The sequence below is a fragment of the Octopus bimaculoides genome, chromosome 11 (genome assembly GCF_001194135.2).
Source record: "Octopus bimaculoides isolate UCB-OBI-ISO-001 chromosome 11, ASM119413v2, whole genome shotgun sequence".
NCBI classification, from domain to species: Eukaryota; Metazoa; Mollusca; class Cephalopoda; order Octopoda; family Octopodidae; genus Octopus; species Octopus bimaculoides.
Genome location: NC_068991.1, coordinates 59,994,433 through 60,009,216, shown reverse-complemented (window position 1 = coordinate 60,009,216; position 14,784 = coordinate 59,994,433). Strand labels below are relative to the sequence as shown.

The window sequence follows — 14,784 nt, the reverse complement described above, 5'->3', positions numbered from 1 at the left end:
CAGATTACATATAGTCCATCTGGACCAATGCAAGATTTGGATTGTCCGCGTTTAGCTGTTATTTCTAGCATATCAAGTGTGGGTGGGGGGTGTAGGGAAGGGGGTCAAACATTTTTTTTAGGGGAAATCGCATGACCGTGACATATAGAACACATTATCGAAAACGAAAATCGCCAAAATTAAAAAATTAAAAAGTTACAGCCATTTTCCCTGTGTCTAATTCCAATGTCCACAGGGGTATGAACGCAGTGGAATCGCGTGAGTAACCAGGTCAAAGTTGATGCAATGAAAATTTTGACACCAAATAATAAATGTGCAAATCAAATTGTGTGATTTTGAATGACTCGTATATGTCTGTAACGATACAATTGTTTCAGATTCAACTCACGCTCTCAGATCTACTCGCTTGCCTGGTAAGTACATCCCTGAAATTAATATGAGAGGTTTCGAAACCCAACGGTGACGAACTCTCCTGTCATAGATGACAAATTAGGGTTCCGTAATTTCTTGTCGAAGAACCTGCACAGATGATTTGTTTATAGTAATCAAAATGTCACGTACATTAAGCTCACTCCCTCCATCATATCGATATTGCTTGTGCAGGTGTACGATGTGTCACAAACTAAATGACAAAGTAATCGCTCAGCAACGTGAAATGTGTTTTGCTCAAAAACACAACACACCACCCGGTCTAGGAAGCGAAACTAAGATCTTTCAATCTCAAGTTAAAACTCTAACGACGAAGCCACGCGCTATACTCAAGGGTATTTAGGACGAAAATTAGACTGTTTGAAAAACGTTGCGTTTTTCACTAGAATATCAACATTTAATTAAAACTTATTCGGTTAATATTCAACAACAAAACAATCAAACACCTTAGTAAAATATATTCAACCCTCTCGCCGCAGAGAGAACAGGCATGCGATGAATTAAAGTATCAGAAATAGCAGTGAAATGCTTCTAGAATACGTCCTACCGTACTGACTAACAGAAGGACATATTAAATAATTTAGTCCACGACATACGAAAAGATAGACGGTCGTGGTTAGGAATGTCTTTGATAGGAGGTCTGTAGGATCAAGGCTGACGTGGGAATAAACAACAGCCATAGATACGCTTATGCATCACTGTAAACATTGGCAAGGACAAAATTTATTTCTTACCTTGTCGTCACTTTCATCAAGATTTTCGAAATGTTTCTCAAGTCCCTTTAGTTCAGGAGTTTTTTCTCTTATCATGGGATCCAAAGATGTAATAACATCTTTATTTTTAGGGGACGTCGATATAAATGCTGCTGACAAGGGAAGGCGATGACCTGAACGTATTTTACTTAGAGGTCGAATTAACCTCGTCGAATAACGTAACAATGCCGCCATGCTTCTCTTGCTCAACGAACTTCACGCTCACAACGAGACCTTTAAAAATATATATATATATAGATGTTTAATAAAATAATTATTTAACTAATTTTTCATAATTATATTTGATTTAAAAAACTAAGCTTATCATTTTTTATATATTAAAAAAAAAAAAGTTTCTAACCATGATTCAATGCGTTACAACATGTTGGTTTTTAGTTTGTCTTCTGTCGTGGAAAATGTCCAAAGTTGCCGCTTTTAATCAATAATGGTTCGTATCAGATAAAAAATATGTTTAATATTCGATAAACTTGTTATTGGGATGAGTATTTATCTTATTCCGAAATCTTTTTAACCGGAAGACAATTTTTATTTCCATGTTATTGTTTTAATTTACTTTATTGTTCATGTATTTCCTAATTCAATGATTTATGTTTACAGATAAAATCGTGTCTTATATTGTTGTTACTTATATTGGAAATCTAGCTTATGACTAAATATATTACTATAATGATTCTGTTGTAGAAATTGTATGTAGGTATGTGTGGGAATGTATGTGCATGCATGTATATGTGTATGTGTACACACGTCCTTGTTTCCTCATAACTTCCAGAAAAATAAATATTCTTAAAATGTTTTGTAAATATATTTCAGATTGTATAGATTACGATTATATCGGAATTTAATGTGGGAAGCAAAAATGGTTGGTGCGCACAAATGCATACTGACACATAACAATTAATATATATATATATATATATATATATATATAAACACACACAATGCAACCGATTTCTTCTTGAACTACCTTTCTCAGAAATAAGGTGATCATTCTATGTAACAGGACTAAACTATTTGTTATTAACTGATATTCTGTTCCATTCGTGACGGTCCATCCTTATGAGACAGTATTACATATGACTACATTATATAATGTGTTCTCTTTTGTTTATTTTTATTTTTAATTAAAGACAGTAGGGTTTGATTTATGGGGGAATTTAGCTGCTGTTTCCAGCAGGTCGAGTCCCCGTGTAGAGGTTCGCTCGTTGTTGGGGTTATAATGTTAATGTCAAAATCAATCAACATGATCAACTACATTTATGGTGATATCAATCATCTCAAAAGCGGTGTGCTGGCAGAATCGTCAGCACACCGGACAAAATGCATAGCAGCATTTCGTCGTCCGTCTTCACGTTCTGAATTCAAATTCTGCCGAAGTTCACTTTGCCTTTCATCATGAAATAAGTACCAGCCAAACTCTGTGATTAATGTAATCGAATAGCCTTTTCCCTCAAAATTCAGGTTTTGTGCATATAGTAGAAAGAATATTGACATCTCTAATCTCAACTCATTTATTAATGTTGATAAAGCAAGCTTAATTTAGTATCCTTAAAAAGTAATCAACGTTGTGCATTAGACAAATTCCACTAGTTTGATCTGAAAAATATTCCAAGCTAATAATGTTTGCGTAGGGAACCAATGACACAACCAGGAAGTCATTTCTTCGCTCCGCTCTACTTCATAATCACACATTCAAATATCGGTTTACCTACATAAACGTGCTCCCACACACACGTCCTTGTTTCCTCATAACTTCCAGAAAAATAAATATTCTTAAAATGTTTTGTAAATATATTTCAGATTGTATAGATTACGATTATATCGGAATTTAATGTGGGAAGCAAAAATGGTTGGTGCGCACAAATGCATACTGACACATAACAATTAATATTTTAATTTCTAAATTTCGTTTTGTAGACAAATCTATGATGTGTCAGAATGTGTGTGTGTCCAATATAATTGTAATCCATACCATCTGAAGGATATCTGTTGAAAATTTCTTTTAAAAAATGCTCATTTTTCTGAAAGTTATGAGGAAACAAAGTCTGGGGTGGGAGTATACTAGTATAGGTATGCCCAAATACTTTGATGGCTATAGCAAAGAGATGGAACTTGGGATGAAGTATTGAAGGCCAGTCTCGAAACACTGAGCTTTACAAAGAAGATGATAAAAGACAGATATCTGGTGCCTTGCTGTACACCAGAAGACCTGTCTACTACGGCAGAATTGATAATGGTGCTGGTGTCACATAAAAAGCACCCAGTACTTTCTGTGGAGTGGTTAACATTAGGAAGGGCATCCTGCCATAGAAACAATGCCAGAACAGACAATGGAACCTGGTGCAGCCCCTGGCCTTACCATCTCCAGTCAAAAAGTCCAACCCATGACAGCATAGAAAACAGACGTTAAATGATGATGTGAAATGTACTGTAGAATTCTATGAGGACTTGAAAATTTAATGATTTTTGCTTAATTCCGTTTCATTGTGTGAAATGAATGCGTGACAGGATTGAATGGCAACCTATCTCAGCTTATATATTCAAAGATAGTCAAACTCGTATTCCTTTTTAATTGCTGGCACAACAAAGTGGGATAATATAGAAATAAGATCCAGAGATGTACCTGCTAGGCATAGAAGACATGTATTAGCTACTCACGAATTAGATGCAATGTCTCCTTGTCACCATATAACCAATAATAAATGTTTAAGTTAACAGTCTTAGTGTGTTTTTGAATAGTTGTCACGTATCTTCCACACTGCAGTTATAGAAAAAAGTGTAATGTGCAAAAACACCCACAGAATACCTGCACAGGTTTGAACTTGAGATCTTTGAGCAAATGACTCAATTCTGGCAGAAGGTGTGGTGGTTGTGACAAATAGGTGTATGTATTAATATCTAACATATAATTAGATATGTTATTGTTAGATCTAAGTTGATTGAAGCAACTATGAATTCAAATTATTCACATGTGTAGCAGATTATATATATATATATCTTTTAGTAGGCATTGTTTAACCTGAGGTCTGCTTTGATCATAAAGACCTGTGGTCAGAAGCATTCCAGATCTTATCATCATCATCATCGTTTAACGTCCGTTTTCCATGCTGGCATGGGTTGGACGGTTTGACTGAGGTCTGGAGAGCCAGTGGTTGCACCAGGCTTCAATTTGATCTGGCAATGTTTCTTCAGCTGGATGCCCTTTCTAACGCCAACCACTCTAAGAGTGTTGTGGGTGCTGTTTACGTGCCACCGGCACAGGAGCCAGTCAGGGGGTACTGCCTCCTGTGCCAGTGGCATGTTCGAATGGTGCTTTTTATGTGCCACCGGCACAGGAGCCAGTCAGGTGGTCCTGGCATCGACCACGTTCGGATGGTACTTTTTACATGCCACCAGAACAAGAGACAGTCAGCAGGTACTGGCCACAGCTACGATTTTGAATTTACTTGACTCAACAGGTTTTCTCAAGCATATCATATTGCCTGATGCATCAAGAGTACTCTTAAATGGGCCGGACATGCAACACTAGCATCAGCCATGGTTGCGATCTCACTTTTGTTGCTGGGCCTTCTCAATCACAGCATATCTCCAAAGGTCTCCTGCCATTGCCTCTGTGATGCCCAATGTTCGAAGATCACACTTCATCATCTCATCCCATGTCTTCCTGGTTCTTTCCACAGTTAGGGTGTGGCGCTTCCTCACACAGTTGTCCTCATCCTTACATAACACATGACCATACCAGCACAGTCATTTCTCTTGCCCACCGCGTTTGATGCTTCTTATGCCTAACTTTTCTCTCAGGGTCATCACACTCTGTAGTGTATGCACACTGACATTACACATCCAACAGATCATACTAGCTTCATTTCTTTCAAGTCTACGCATGTCTTCAGCAGTCATGGCCCATGTTCCACTACCGTGTAGCATGGCAGTTCACATACATGCATCATGCAGTCTACCTTTCATCCTGAGCGAGATACCCTTAATTGCCAGCAGAGGTAGGAGCTCCCTAAACTTTGCCTAGGCTATTCTTATTCTAGCCACTACACTCTCAAAGCAACCACCCCTACTACAGACTTGGTTGCCTAGGTAACGGAAGCTATCAACTACTTCTAGTTTTTTCCCCTGGCATGTGATGGAATCTGTTTTCTGTACATCTTCAGTGTTTATTGCCCCTGTGCATCTGTCACACACAAAAACTATCTTCCCGGTTAACCTTCCTTTGATATCACTGCACCTCTTATGTGTCCATAGCTTACACCAGGTACACCATATGGAGTTTCTACCCATGCCTTTTCTACAGAGTGAACAGGGCCATCTACTTGAAGAGCTTTGTGATTTGTCAGCCTTCCTACTTACTAAGACTTTGGGTTTTTTTAGGTTAACCCTAAGGACCTTCGATTCTAGACCTTGCTTCCACACCCTAAACTTTGTCTCTAGTTCTGGCAGTCTTTTTATATCACTAGAACAGGCACTGAGCAACCTTTTCTGAGAAGCAAGTTGCACAAGACATGACTCATCATCAAACAGGCTATTCTACTACAAAAATCAAAGGTAATTTTGCATTAGGTGTGCCATTCATAAACTCTCACAGCCTACCGTTTGCCCATGGCTGCTCTAGATCCAGATTACCCAGTCTGTCTTTCCGTATTTTTCTAAGATGGGAGTGGGTATGTTAATTCGAGTAAAATATGGCTGCTGTTTTTTGCTGGCCAAGTGATCACATAGAATCTCATGCTAGCTTGTGTGGAGTCTTGTTGTTTAACTTCAGGTTAGCCCTTGATGGAACTCTAGAATATAATTTGAGGGTATTTGACATCATTTCTAGTTGATCAACCAATCATACAAAGGCATCCTCAATGGCTCTGCTTGTATAGTTTATATGAAATGGTGTTCAGCTTAAGGTGATACAGTTTATGTTATTACGAATAATGTAGAAGGTGGAGAGATTAGGAGCTCAGTCAAAGTTACAATTTGGCAAAGGTATCAAGTTCAATAGAGTCTCACATTTCATATAGTGGCTTGTAAAACTTTGAAATGGAAAATACCAGCAAGATGTGATTATCAATCCATTTCGAAGGGTAGGAACCTCGAATATACTAACCAATATATCAACTGATTTTTTAAATCTTTTTTTTTGTGTATGTAGCTACCTTCTGTCTGAATGCTATTATCATCATTTAATGTCCACTCTTCCATGCTTGCATGGGTCAGATGGAATTTGTTGCGACAGATTTTCTGCGGCCAGATGCCTTCCTGTTGCCAACCCTTACATCAATGATACATCTATCCTTTCTTACTGATTCATTCATCACTGATCCAGGATAACACGGTATGCTTAATTTTGAACCATGTTACACTTATCACAGATTGATATGTCACAACACAGGTCAACAATCAGTCAAAAATTCTGCTTATGCTACAAAAAAGAATATATTTTAGTGGCCATCCACAGTGCTCAGCTACCCAAAATGAACTGTTTTACAATACCCTTGTTTTTTACAGCAGTGAACTGACACTCATCTTTTAACCTTTCATTAATGAAAATGCTCTCTCTTATTAAAAGCTAATTTAGTTAGCATCTTAATAACTCAGCTAGCTATAACTTTCTCCAATCAAAGTAATTGTTTATTGCAGATACCTAAAATTTAAAGTATTTTCTTTTGTTATTTCATTGTTTTGTTTTGGTTTTTCTTGTAGGTTTGCTCTTTTACCACCTACCCAGTATGTTTTGATTGCACTCAGCCTCTGAAGTTAGATGGCTGAGCCTCCAGCCTTACCCAATCAAAAACGAAAATTTTGCTATCAAAGAGCTCAGTTAGATAAATCTAGCACTAGTAAGAGAAGGAAAGATTCAGATGAAAGCAAAAATGACTTTGAAGATGATTGGGATGGAGAGCTGACCCTTACACAACAGGAACTAAACGAGCTTGATAATGCTGCTTCCAGTGCTTATACAGTGAAAGCTGGACCGAGTTCTGTGAAACCTGATCAAGGACAAGCTCCTAATGTTGCAACAAAAGTTGTTACGCCTGGAGTTTTGCCAGGATCTCATACACAGTTTTTATTTCCAAAACAGGATGTGGCCCCATACCAACCTGTATCAAAGCTTGTTCAACGTTCTTCTTCCACTTCCAGCTCTTCTTCAACATTCCCAGTTTCATCTACAACCAGCTATGACTCCAGTAATTCAAGCCACAGTTCTGCAAGCAGCTCTAGTCTTCACAGGCCGAAAAGTGATAGCTCAAAAGGTGATAAAACCACACTTGATCAAAAATTAATTGAAGAACTTCAACTCTTAAGAAGAGAAAGTAAAAAGGTTCGTTTCTAACATAGTACAGTTACTTTTCTCTCTGTCTCCATCTCTCTCTCCTTGCCCCCTCTTTCTCTCTCTCTCTCTCTCTCTCTCAAGAATATTGCTTCTGAGCCATATGGTTTTGGGTTCAGTCCCTCAGGGCCAACTAAAACCTTGTGAAGACTTGAAGCCTGTTTAAAATAAGTGTGTGTGCATGTGAGTGAGTAAACTTCCATCATTTAAAATCAACATATAGTGTTTTTTATAATTTAAGTTCTCATTCTTTCTTCCTTTTAGATATAATTTTCAAAACAAAGTAATAATATATTTCTTGCAAAATTTATGACGTAAATTTGTATTTCATTTTCATCAAAATACTGGTTATTGCAACCATTACAAAAACCTCCCACTAATCTCACTTTAATTATGATCTTTCATTTTCCTCGCCTATACTTACCATCTCCAACTATTCTTTCTTCATTTATCATTTCAGTCCTCTCTGCCAGAGTGACTACAAACAAAAACACATTGTAAATTATTATTTGTGATTTGAAAACCTTGTCAAATCACAAACTCTGCTCTTCAAAGAATTTATCACTACGGTTGACACCTAGCCTGGGTTTAGATAAAGATTATGTTCCTGTTCATGATACTATGTGCAAGGGTTTCCCTAAGAGCCTTTCATGGTGAAGCAGTTCCATCTAGGATGATACAAAATAAGAGTCACAGTTGATTAGAAAACCATCCACTGCAGAACAAGTTCCTGCTACATACCTCTTTTACTTGTTTAAGTCTTTGGATTGTAGCCTTACAGGAGCACTGCCTTGAAGGGTTTTAGCCAATCAAATTGACCCCAGTACTTATTTTCCAAGTCTGGTACTTACTCTATTGGTTTATTTTGCTGAACTGCTAAGTTACAAGGTCATAAATGAACCAATACCAGTTGTCGATACATACACACACACACACACACACATATATACATATATAACAAGCTATCATGCAGTTTCAGTCTACCAAATTTACTCACAAGGCTTTGCTCAGTTGTTCAGCCCAGGACTATAGCAGAAGACACTTGCTAAAGGTTCCACACAGTGAGACTGTACATAGAACCATGTGATTGGGAAGCAATCTTCTTAACCATATATCCTTACCTGTATCTTTTACTGTGGAAATCAGATATAACTACTCAAGAAATTATTATCCCTAATTGCAGTTTTCTATATCAATCTATCTTTCGTTGGAGAAATGTCATGTTTGAAACTATTTTTCATTGAGATATGTCAAGTTTATTGAAGCAGTGTGACTTAGAGAAAATAAAAATTCTGTTTTTTGGCAGATGTTTAAACATCATTACTGGAATAATTATGAAATTTAATTTTGTAATTAAATGATTAATAGAGTTTCAAATTCTGCAAATTTTAAATTGAAATTTTCAACAAAACTTTCTTTTCACTACTTTTCAGTATAAACAAAATTTATATCTGAAAGAAGGTGAAATTAAAATTCTACGTACAGATCTACAGAAAGAAACAGAAAAATTATCAAAATTACAACAAGACAAAACTCAGCAAGAAGTTCGAGAGAAAACTGAAAGCGAAAAACATTTGAAATCTGAGATTGAACGTTTAAATGTGCAGCTGCAGTTTAAAGAACAAGAAATTATGCACTTGAAAGATTCGTTGCTTAATGTTAAAAGCAGCATTGCTGCCAGTGGTGCTGCTTCTCCACAGTCAGCAACAACCAGTAGCTATTATGCTGGTAGTTCTAAAGTACGTCGGGTTTTAGTGGAGAAACCTTCTCCACAGAAAAAATTTCCATCAGATGATTCCATCCTCAGTGCTGATAATATTCGTTCAAGAGGAAATGGCAAGATTTCCATCAGCCCTCAAAAGAGCAGTAAGTCAAATTATTTCCTGAAGATTTTGATATTTATTTGGGTGCTAAATATCTTTGTCTTTGAACATCTCTGTTGAGCATAGTGGTGCTCCTTGTAGCACCAGTTTATTAATATTATGTACACATGCATGCCTGTATGGTTAAGGAGTTTGCTTCGAAACCATGTGATTTCAGATTCAATTCCATGTTAAAATGATATACAACTTTTGTTGTAAGGCTTAAAAAACTACTGTCAGAAGCACTATTTAATAACCAGTGATGATCTTTCTCATATATGTGTTTGTGTATGCATGTACACAGACACACATATATCAAAAGAGAGAAAAAGAGCTCAGTGCAGACTACCATACATGAGGTGGTAAATTAGATATTGTTTTTAATTAATTGAAATTAGTGTGTAAAAAAATCATCATTAATAAAAAAAAAGATATTAGAATGACCAAAGAAGAGAACTCTTGAAATTTCAGTGACTCTTAACTTATATTGAACTATGCCAGTTGGAGTGTTATAGCCTTTTACATATTTTGCTTTCAATAACATTTTATCTCTTTCCTGTCTTTTATTCAGCTTCAGAGAGTGTGTGCAGTTCTACATACAGCAATAGAAGAAAGAAAATCTTAAATGTACATTTACATCATGGTAAGTGATGTTTTAATTCATGTTAATGTATTATATATCTTAACACTAACTTATCTCTCTATCTCTCTGTGGTTCCAGCCACCTCTCCCTCCCTAATACCCCCCATCCCCCTACATGGATTTTTTTTTTTCCTTTTCTATTTTGTTGCCCTTTTTATTGTCTTTCTGTCTTGCAACCTACTAGTGATCCCACTAGTGCCAGTGGCACAAAGACAGGCACTCAGTGCACACTGTAAAGGGGTTGACATTAGGAAGGGCATCCAGCCAATGAAAACATGCGAAAGCTGATACTGAATCTCAGCATAGTCCTGCAGCACACCAGATCCTGTCAAATCATTCAACCTGTGCCAGCATTGGAAAACAGACATTAAATGATGATGATGATAAGGAGAAGGAGGATGACTAATTTGTCTGCTTATCTAACCTTCTCTTTGTCTCACCACATATATCTAGTTAACTTTTTAATACTGTGTACATCAAATGTTTTAGAACTAGTTTGTGTTCATCTCTGTCTGTCTGTCTACCCATCTATCTACATATATGTATATATATTTCTAGTTCAGGGGGTTTTTTGTTTGTTTTTTTATTATTGCTCTCTACATTAATCAACTATGTGGCAGAGTTGTTAAGATGTCAGATACATTGCAGTGTTTATTTATTGCCATACATATTCTGAGTTCAAATCCTGCTAAAGTCAGTGTTGCATTTTATCCTTCCAGTGTCAATAAAATAAAGTATCCATCAAGTCGTAAGGTCAATTTAATTAAATGTAACCCCCCCTAAAAATCTTTGGATTTGTGCTGATGTTAGAAATGAGTTATCTGAGATATGAAAATGTCTGAAAAAGTAGTGTGTCTGATTAAATTAGTAGGTCACTGTCCTTATTTGAAATCCTACCAAAATCAACTCTCTTTTTTCTATATTTATTTCACATTTTTCCTGGGATTTATTAAGTGCCATTAATATAGATCACAAATGCATGGACCTAAATTTCTTTTTGTACATCATTTTGTTTCCTGACAGGAAAACTAACTGGTTCACAGTTAACATCAAAATTGGTACAAGACACTTTAAGTGACAAATATACAATGTCATCTTGCTTTAATAGTGGCATTATACAACTACTACAACTTCACTCAACCCAGGATTTTGCAGGTCTAAAGTTCTCCCGAGATTCCACAAGTTTTCTTCTGAAACAAAAATCTAAAAGGTATGTGATATAGGATTTTTTTTCTTCTTGTGAAAATCTGTATAGATGCTTGTACTGGACTTAGTTCATTTGGAGGTAGTAAGGTCAGGTCAGTTGGCTCTGGGTTTATCTCATTATTTGGAGTTTATTTTTGTTTTTAAAATAGAAATTTGTTTTTGTTTGTGATTTTAGGCACAGGTGTGGTTGTGTTTTAAGAAGTTTGCTTCTCAGCCAGGTTCAGTACCATTGCCTGGCACATTGGGTGTTTTCTACTATAGCCTTGGGCTGACTAGATTTGGTAGATGGAAACTGAAAGAAGCCTGTTGAATATATGTATCTGTCAATGCACGTACCCTTGTTTTGACATCTTGTGATGATTGTAAATGAGCATTCTACAGTTTTCCATGACAAATATATCAGCCTGTGGAAAAATATTACCTTGCTTGGAGACAGTTGAGGGTTGATGACAATAGTGGCATCTAGCTGTAGAAAATATTTGCTTCAACGAATTCCGTCTTACTCATGCAAGCATGGAAAATTGAACATTAACCCTTTCAATACCAACCTGGTTGAAACCACTTCTGGCTCTAGTACAAATGTCTTGTTTTCAAATCCTCCACCAAACCTTAGTTACAATTTATGTTCCTAGTACTTGCTTAATGATAAGTTATTTTACTAAATTCTTTGTTATATTTAAAATTGATTGAATGAAACACAGAGCATCTCAAAATTTATATAGTAACAAAAAGGTTAAACCAAAGATGATATTGATGAGTTTTCCATGCCAGCATATTATTAAAACATTGTTATACAGCTGTGTGCCTTTTCTGTTGCTAACACTTAGCAATTTTCCAAATCATCCACATTTTCCACATGTCATGAAAAGTAAAAAACTAATGAACAATTTGTTGATGAGGAAGGAAAATGATGTCATTGCTCATAGCTCAGAAATTTTCAGATCAGCACAAATGTAAACAAGCACACTGGGTTTCTTTCAGTTTCTGTCTACCAAATCTACTCACAAGGCTTCAATCAGTCCAGGACTGTAATATAGAAGACATTTGCCTGAGGTGCCACTCAGTGAGATTGAATCCAAAACCACAAGGTTGCCAAGTGAAGTTCATAACCACTCACTCAAGCCAGCACCTAACATAAACATGTAATAACAAATTAAAAGTACCTTTTGTTTTTGTTTCAATTTTCTTTTATGGCTTAATAAGAGGTGGGAGGGCAGCATCCGTGATCCTTTCTATATTGCCTCTTAAGGCTGATGGCAAAGGAGAGAAAGAAGCCGGAATACATAAGATGCTTCAATAAGAAACAATTCATCCATGTACGGCATTATCCTCAAGCAGAAAACTTATATTGAATACTGGCAACAGTTGTTATTTATGGTGGGGATTGGTGATCGTGTTGTTATTATTGTATTACCCAGTAATTAATCATCACTTTTTCTCCTTTCAGTATGTCAGATCTTCGGAATATTATGGATTCTAGAAACAAAAAGGATATGGTCTCTTCCTCGAATCTCAACCTTGCAATCCATGGCTTGTCTCAGCTATTAATCACTGACTGTTCTCCAACCAATCAACAGGAGATGTCTACTAGCCGAAGTAGTGATCCTTCACAAAACTCTCTGAATCTTTTGCTGCAGCTCATTCCTTTATTGGCAGATTACCTTGGCCACTATTGTGACCAACTGTCAACAAACCTGATTGCATCAAGCACCGACCTGTGTGACTCTTTGACAAGCGGAAACAATGGGAAATCGGGGAGCTCATCGGAAAGTTCTATGGACTCAGTATCTAGTTCTGTGAATATGTTACTACAAGACTGTGCAAATGTTGCCAACCAGTTGGAGCTACTTGTTATAGTAACACTCAGGGTTTTACATAAACTAATTGCTTTCTGTACTGAACTACGACACTCACTGCTTGTCAACGATACCGATAAACTTGCTGTGAGTAATGCTTTGTTTTATTCTCAGATGAATGTCGTAATGATGATACGTACGAGTGTGGCTGTATAGTTAAGAAGTTAGCATCCTAACCATTTGGTTTCGGGTTCAGTCCCACTGCATGGCACCTTAGGCGAGTGTCTCTTCAATAGCCCCAGGCCAACCAAAGCCTTGTGAGTGGATTTGGTGAATGGAAACTGAAAGAAGCCATCATATGTGTGTGGGTATGTTTGTGTCTACTTGTCTTGATATTGCTTGATTGTTGAAAATCAATGTCATTCGTTTCCAATATTTTGCAAAAATACATCTGACCATGGTTCATTGTGTGACACCTTGGACAAGTGTCTTTCTTCTACTGTGGCTCCAAGCAGTCTGAAGTAGTGGATTTGTAGTCAGAAACTGAAAGATGCCTGGGTATCCAACTATAGAAACCATACCACACCTGACATAGAGTACAATGCAGTTCTATGGCTCTCCGGATCCTGTCAAACCATCCAACCCATGCCAGCATTGAAAATAGACATTAAATGATGATGATGTGTGATATATATGCATGTGTGTTTGTGTGCCTTATCTAGACATCATATAATGATTGTAAATGAGCATTACCTCATATAATCGATGTTGTTTGTTTCCAATCTTCCACGAAAAATTTATTTTGACCATGGAGAAATATTGCCTTGCTTGGAAACAGATAAGGGTTGGTGACAGGAAGGGCATCTTGCTGTAAAAAAAATGTACCTCAACAAATTCTATCTAACCCATGCAGACATGGAAAAGTTAACATCAAATGACGATGATTATATTATAGGCTTGTGGAGCATTTTTATCTATCATTCTAAAATAAATGATCCCTAAGGTTTAAAGGTTTTTTTTTTTAATTGTTTCAAATTTGTATTATGTTCCTTAATTAAATAATCCTCTTACAAATGGGAGACAGGAAGGGGATTTTATTCATGATTTGTTTAATTTTCAGTTATCTTTGGTTATTTTTGCAGAATTCTCTGAGCAATTCTCTTTCAATGACATCACCAAACCAAAAATCTAGCAAGACTTCTGTGCCTTCTTTTCTTCTTCAAGACATTAAAAAGTACGATTTACTCAACAAATTATTCCAACTTGCTAATCCCATTCCAGAGGTAAGTAAAATAAAAACTAAATAAACAGGAAAATTTTGCTTATCTTTCATATTTAATTTTATGAACTCAATATTTTTAATACTTAGTCAGACAGGAAAGGGCTATACCCATAACTTATTTTAGCACAGCTTCCAAAACTGGCGGGTATTGGAGGAAGAATTCATTATTCATAAGATACTTCATCAGCTATGACCATATATATATATCTGTGTATCATCATCATCATCATCGTTTAACTTCCGCTTTCCATGCTAGCATGGGTTGGACGATTTGACTGAGGACTGGTGAAACCGGATGGCAACACCAGGCTCCAATCTAATTTGGCAGAGTTTCTACAGCTGGATGCCCTTCCTAACGCCAACCACTCAGAGAGTGTAGTGGGTGCTTTTACGTGTCACCCGCACGAAAACGGCCACGCTCAAAATGGTGCATCTCATGTGCCACCCGCACAAGAGCCAGTCCAGGGGC

General features: G+C 36.7%; 2 protein-coding genes across 5 annotated transcripts in view; one reads left to right on the top strand and one right to left on the bottom strand.

Moving 5' to 3' along the window:
* LOC106879605 (NADH dehydrogenase [ubiquinone] 1 beta subcomplex subunit 11, mitochondrial) overlaps window positions 1-1,403 on the bottom strand; it is a 13,557-nt gene extending 12,154 nt beyond the window's left edge. Inside the window, exon 1 of the mRNA XM_014929255.2 lies at window positions 1,164-1,403. Within this exon, the coding sequence (XP_014784741.1) occupies window positions 1,164-1,376 (213 nt within the window). The 5' untranslated portion in view covers window positions 1,377-1,403. The remainder of the gene's footprint in view (window positions 1-1,163) is intronic.
* LOC106879604 (serine-rich adhesin for platelets) overlaps window positions 1-14,784 on the top strand; it is a 45,687-nt gene that overhangs the window by 13,327 nt on the left and 17,576 nt on the right. For 2 of the 4 annotated variants that reach the window (XM_052971876.1, XM_014929253.2), the window contains exons 1-7: window positions 1,533-1,629; window positions 6,900-7,518; window positions 8,961-9,393; window positions 9,961-10,032; window positions 11,055-11,241; window positions 12,685-13,180; window positions 14,176-14,316. In XM_052971876.1, the coding sequence (XP_052827836.1) occupies window positions 6,958-7,518; window positions 8,961-9,393; window positions 9,961-10,032; window positions 11,055-11,241; window positions 12,685-13,180; window positions 14,176-14,316 (1,890 nt within the window). In that variant the 5' untranslated portion in view covers window positions 1,533-1,629; window positions 6,900-6,957. Of the gene's footprint in view, window positions 1-1,532; window positions 1,630-6,421; window positions 6,532-6,899; window positions 7,519-8,960; window positions 9,394-9,960; window positions 10,033-11,054; window positions 11,242-12,684; window positions 13,181-14,175; window positions 14,317-14,784 lie in introns of those variants that run through there. The other 2 variants (XM_052971875.1, XM_014929254.2) reach the window with 2 other exon arrangements.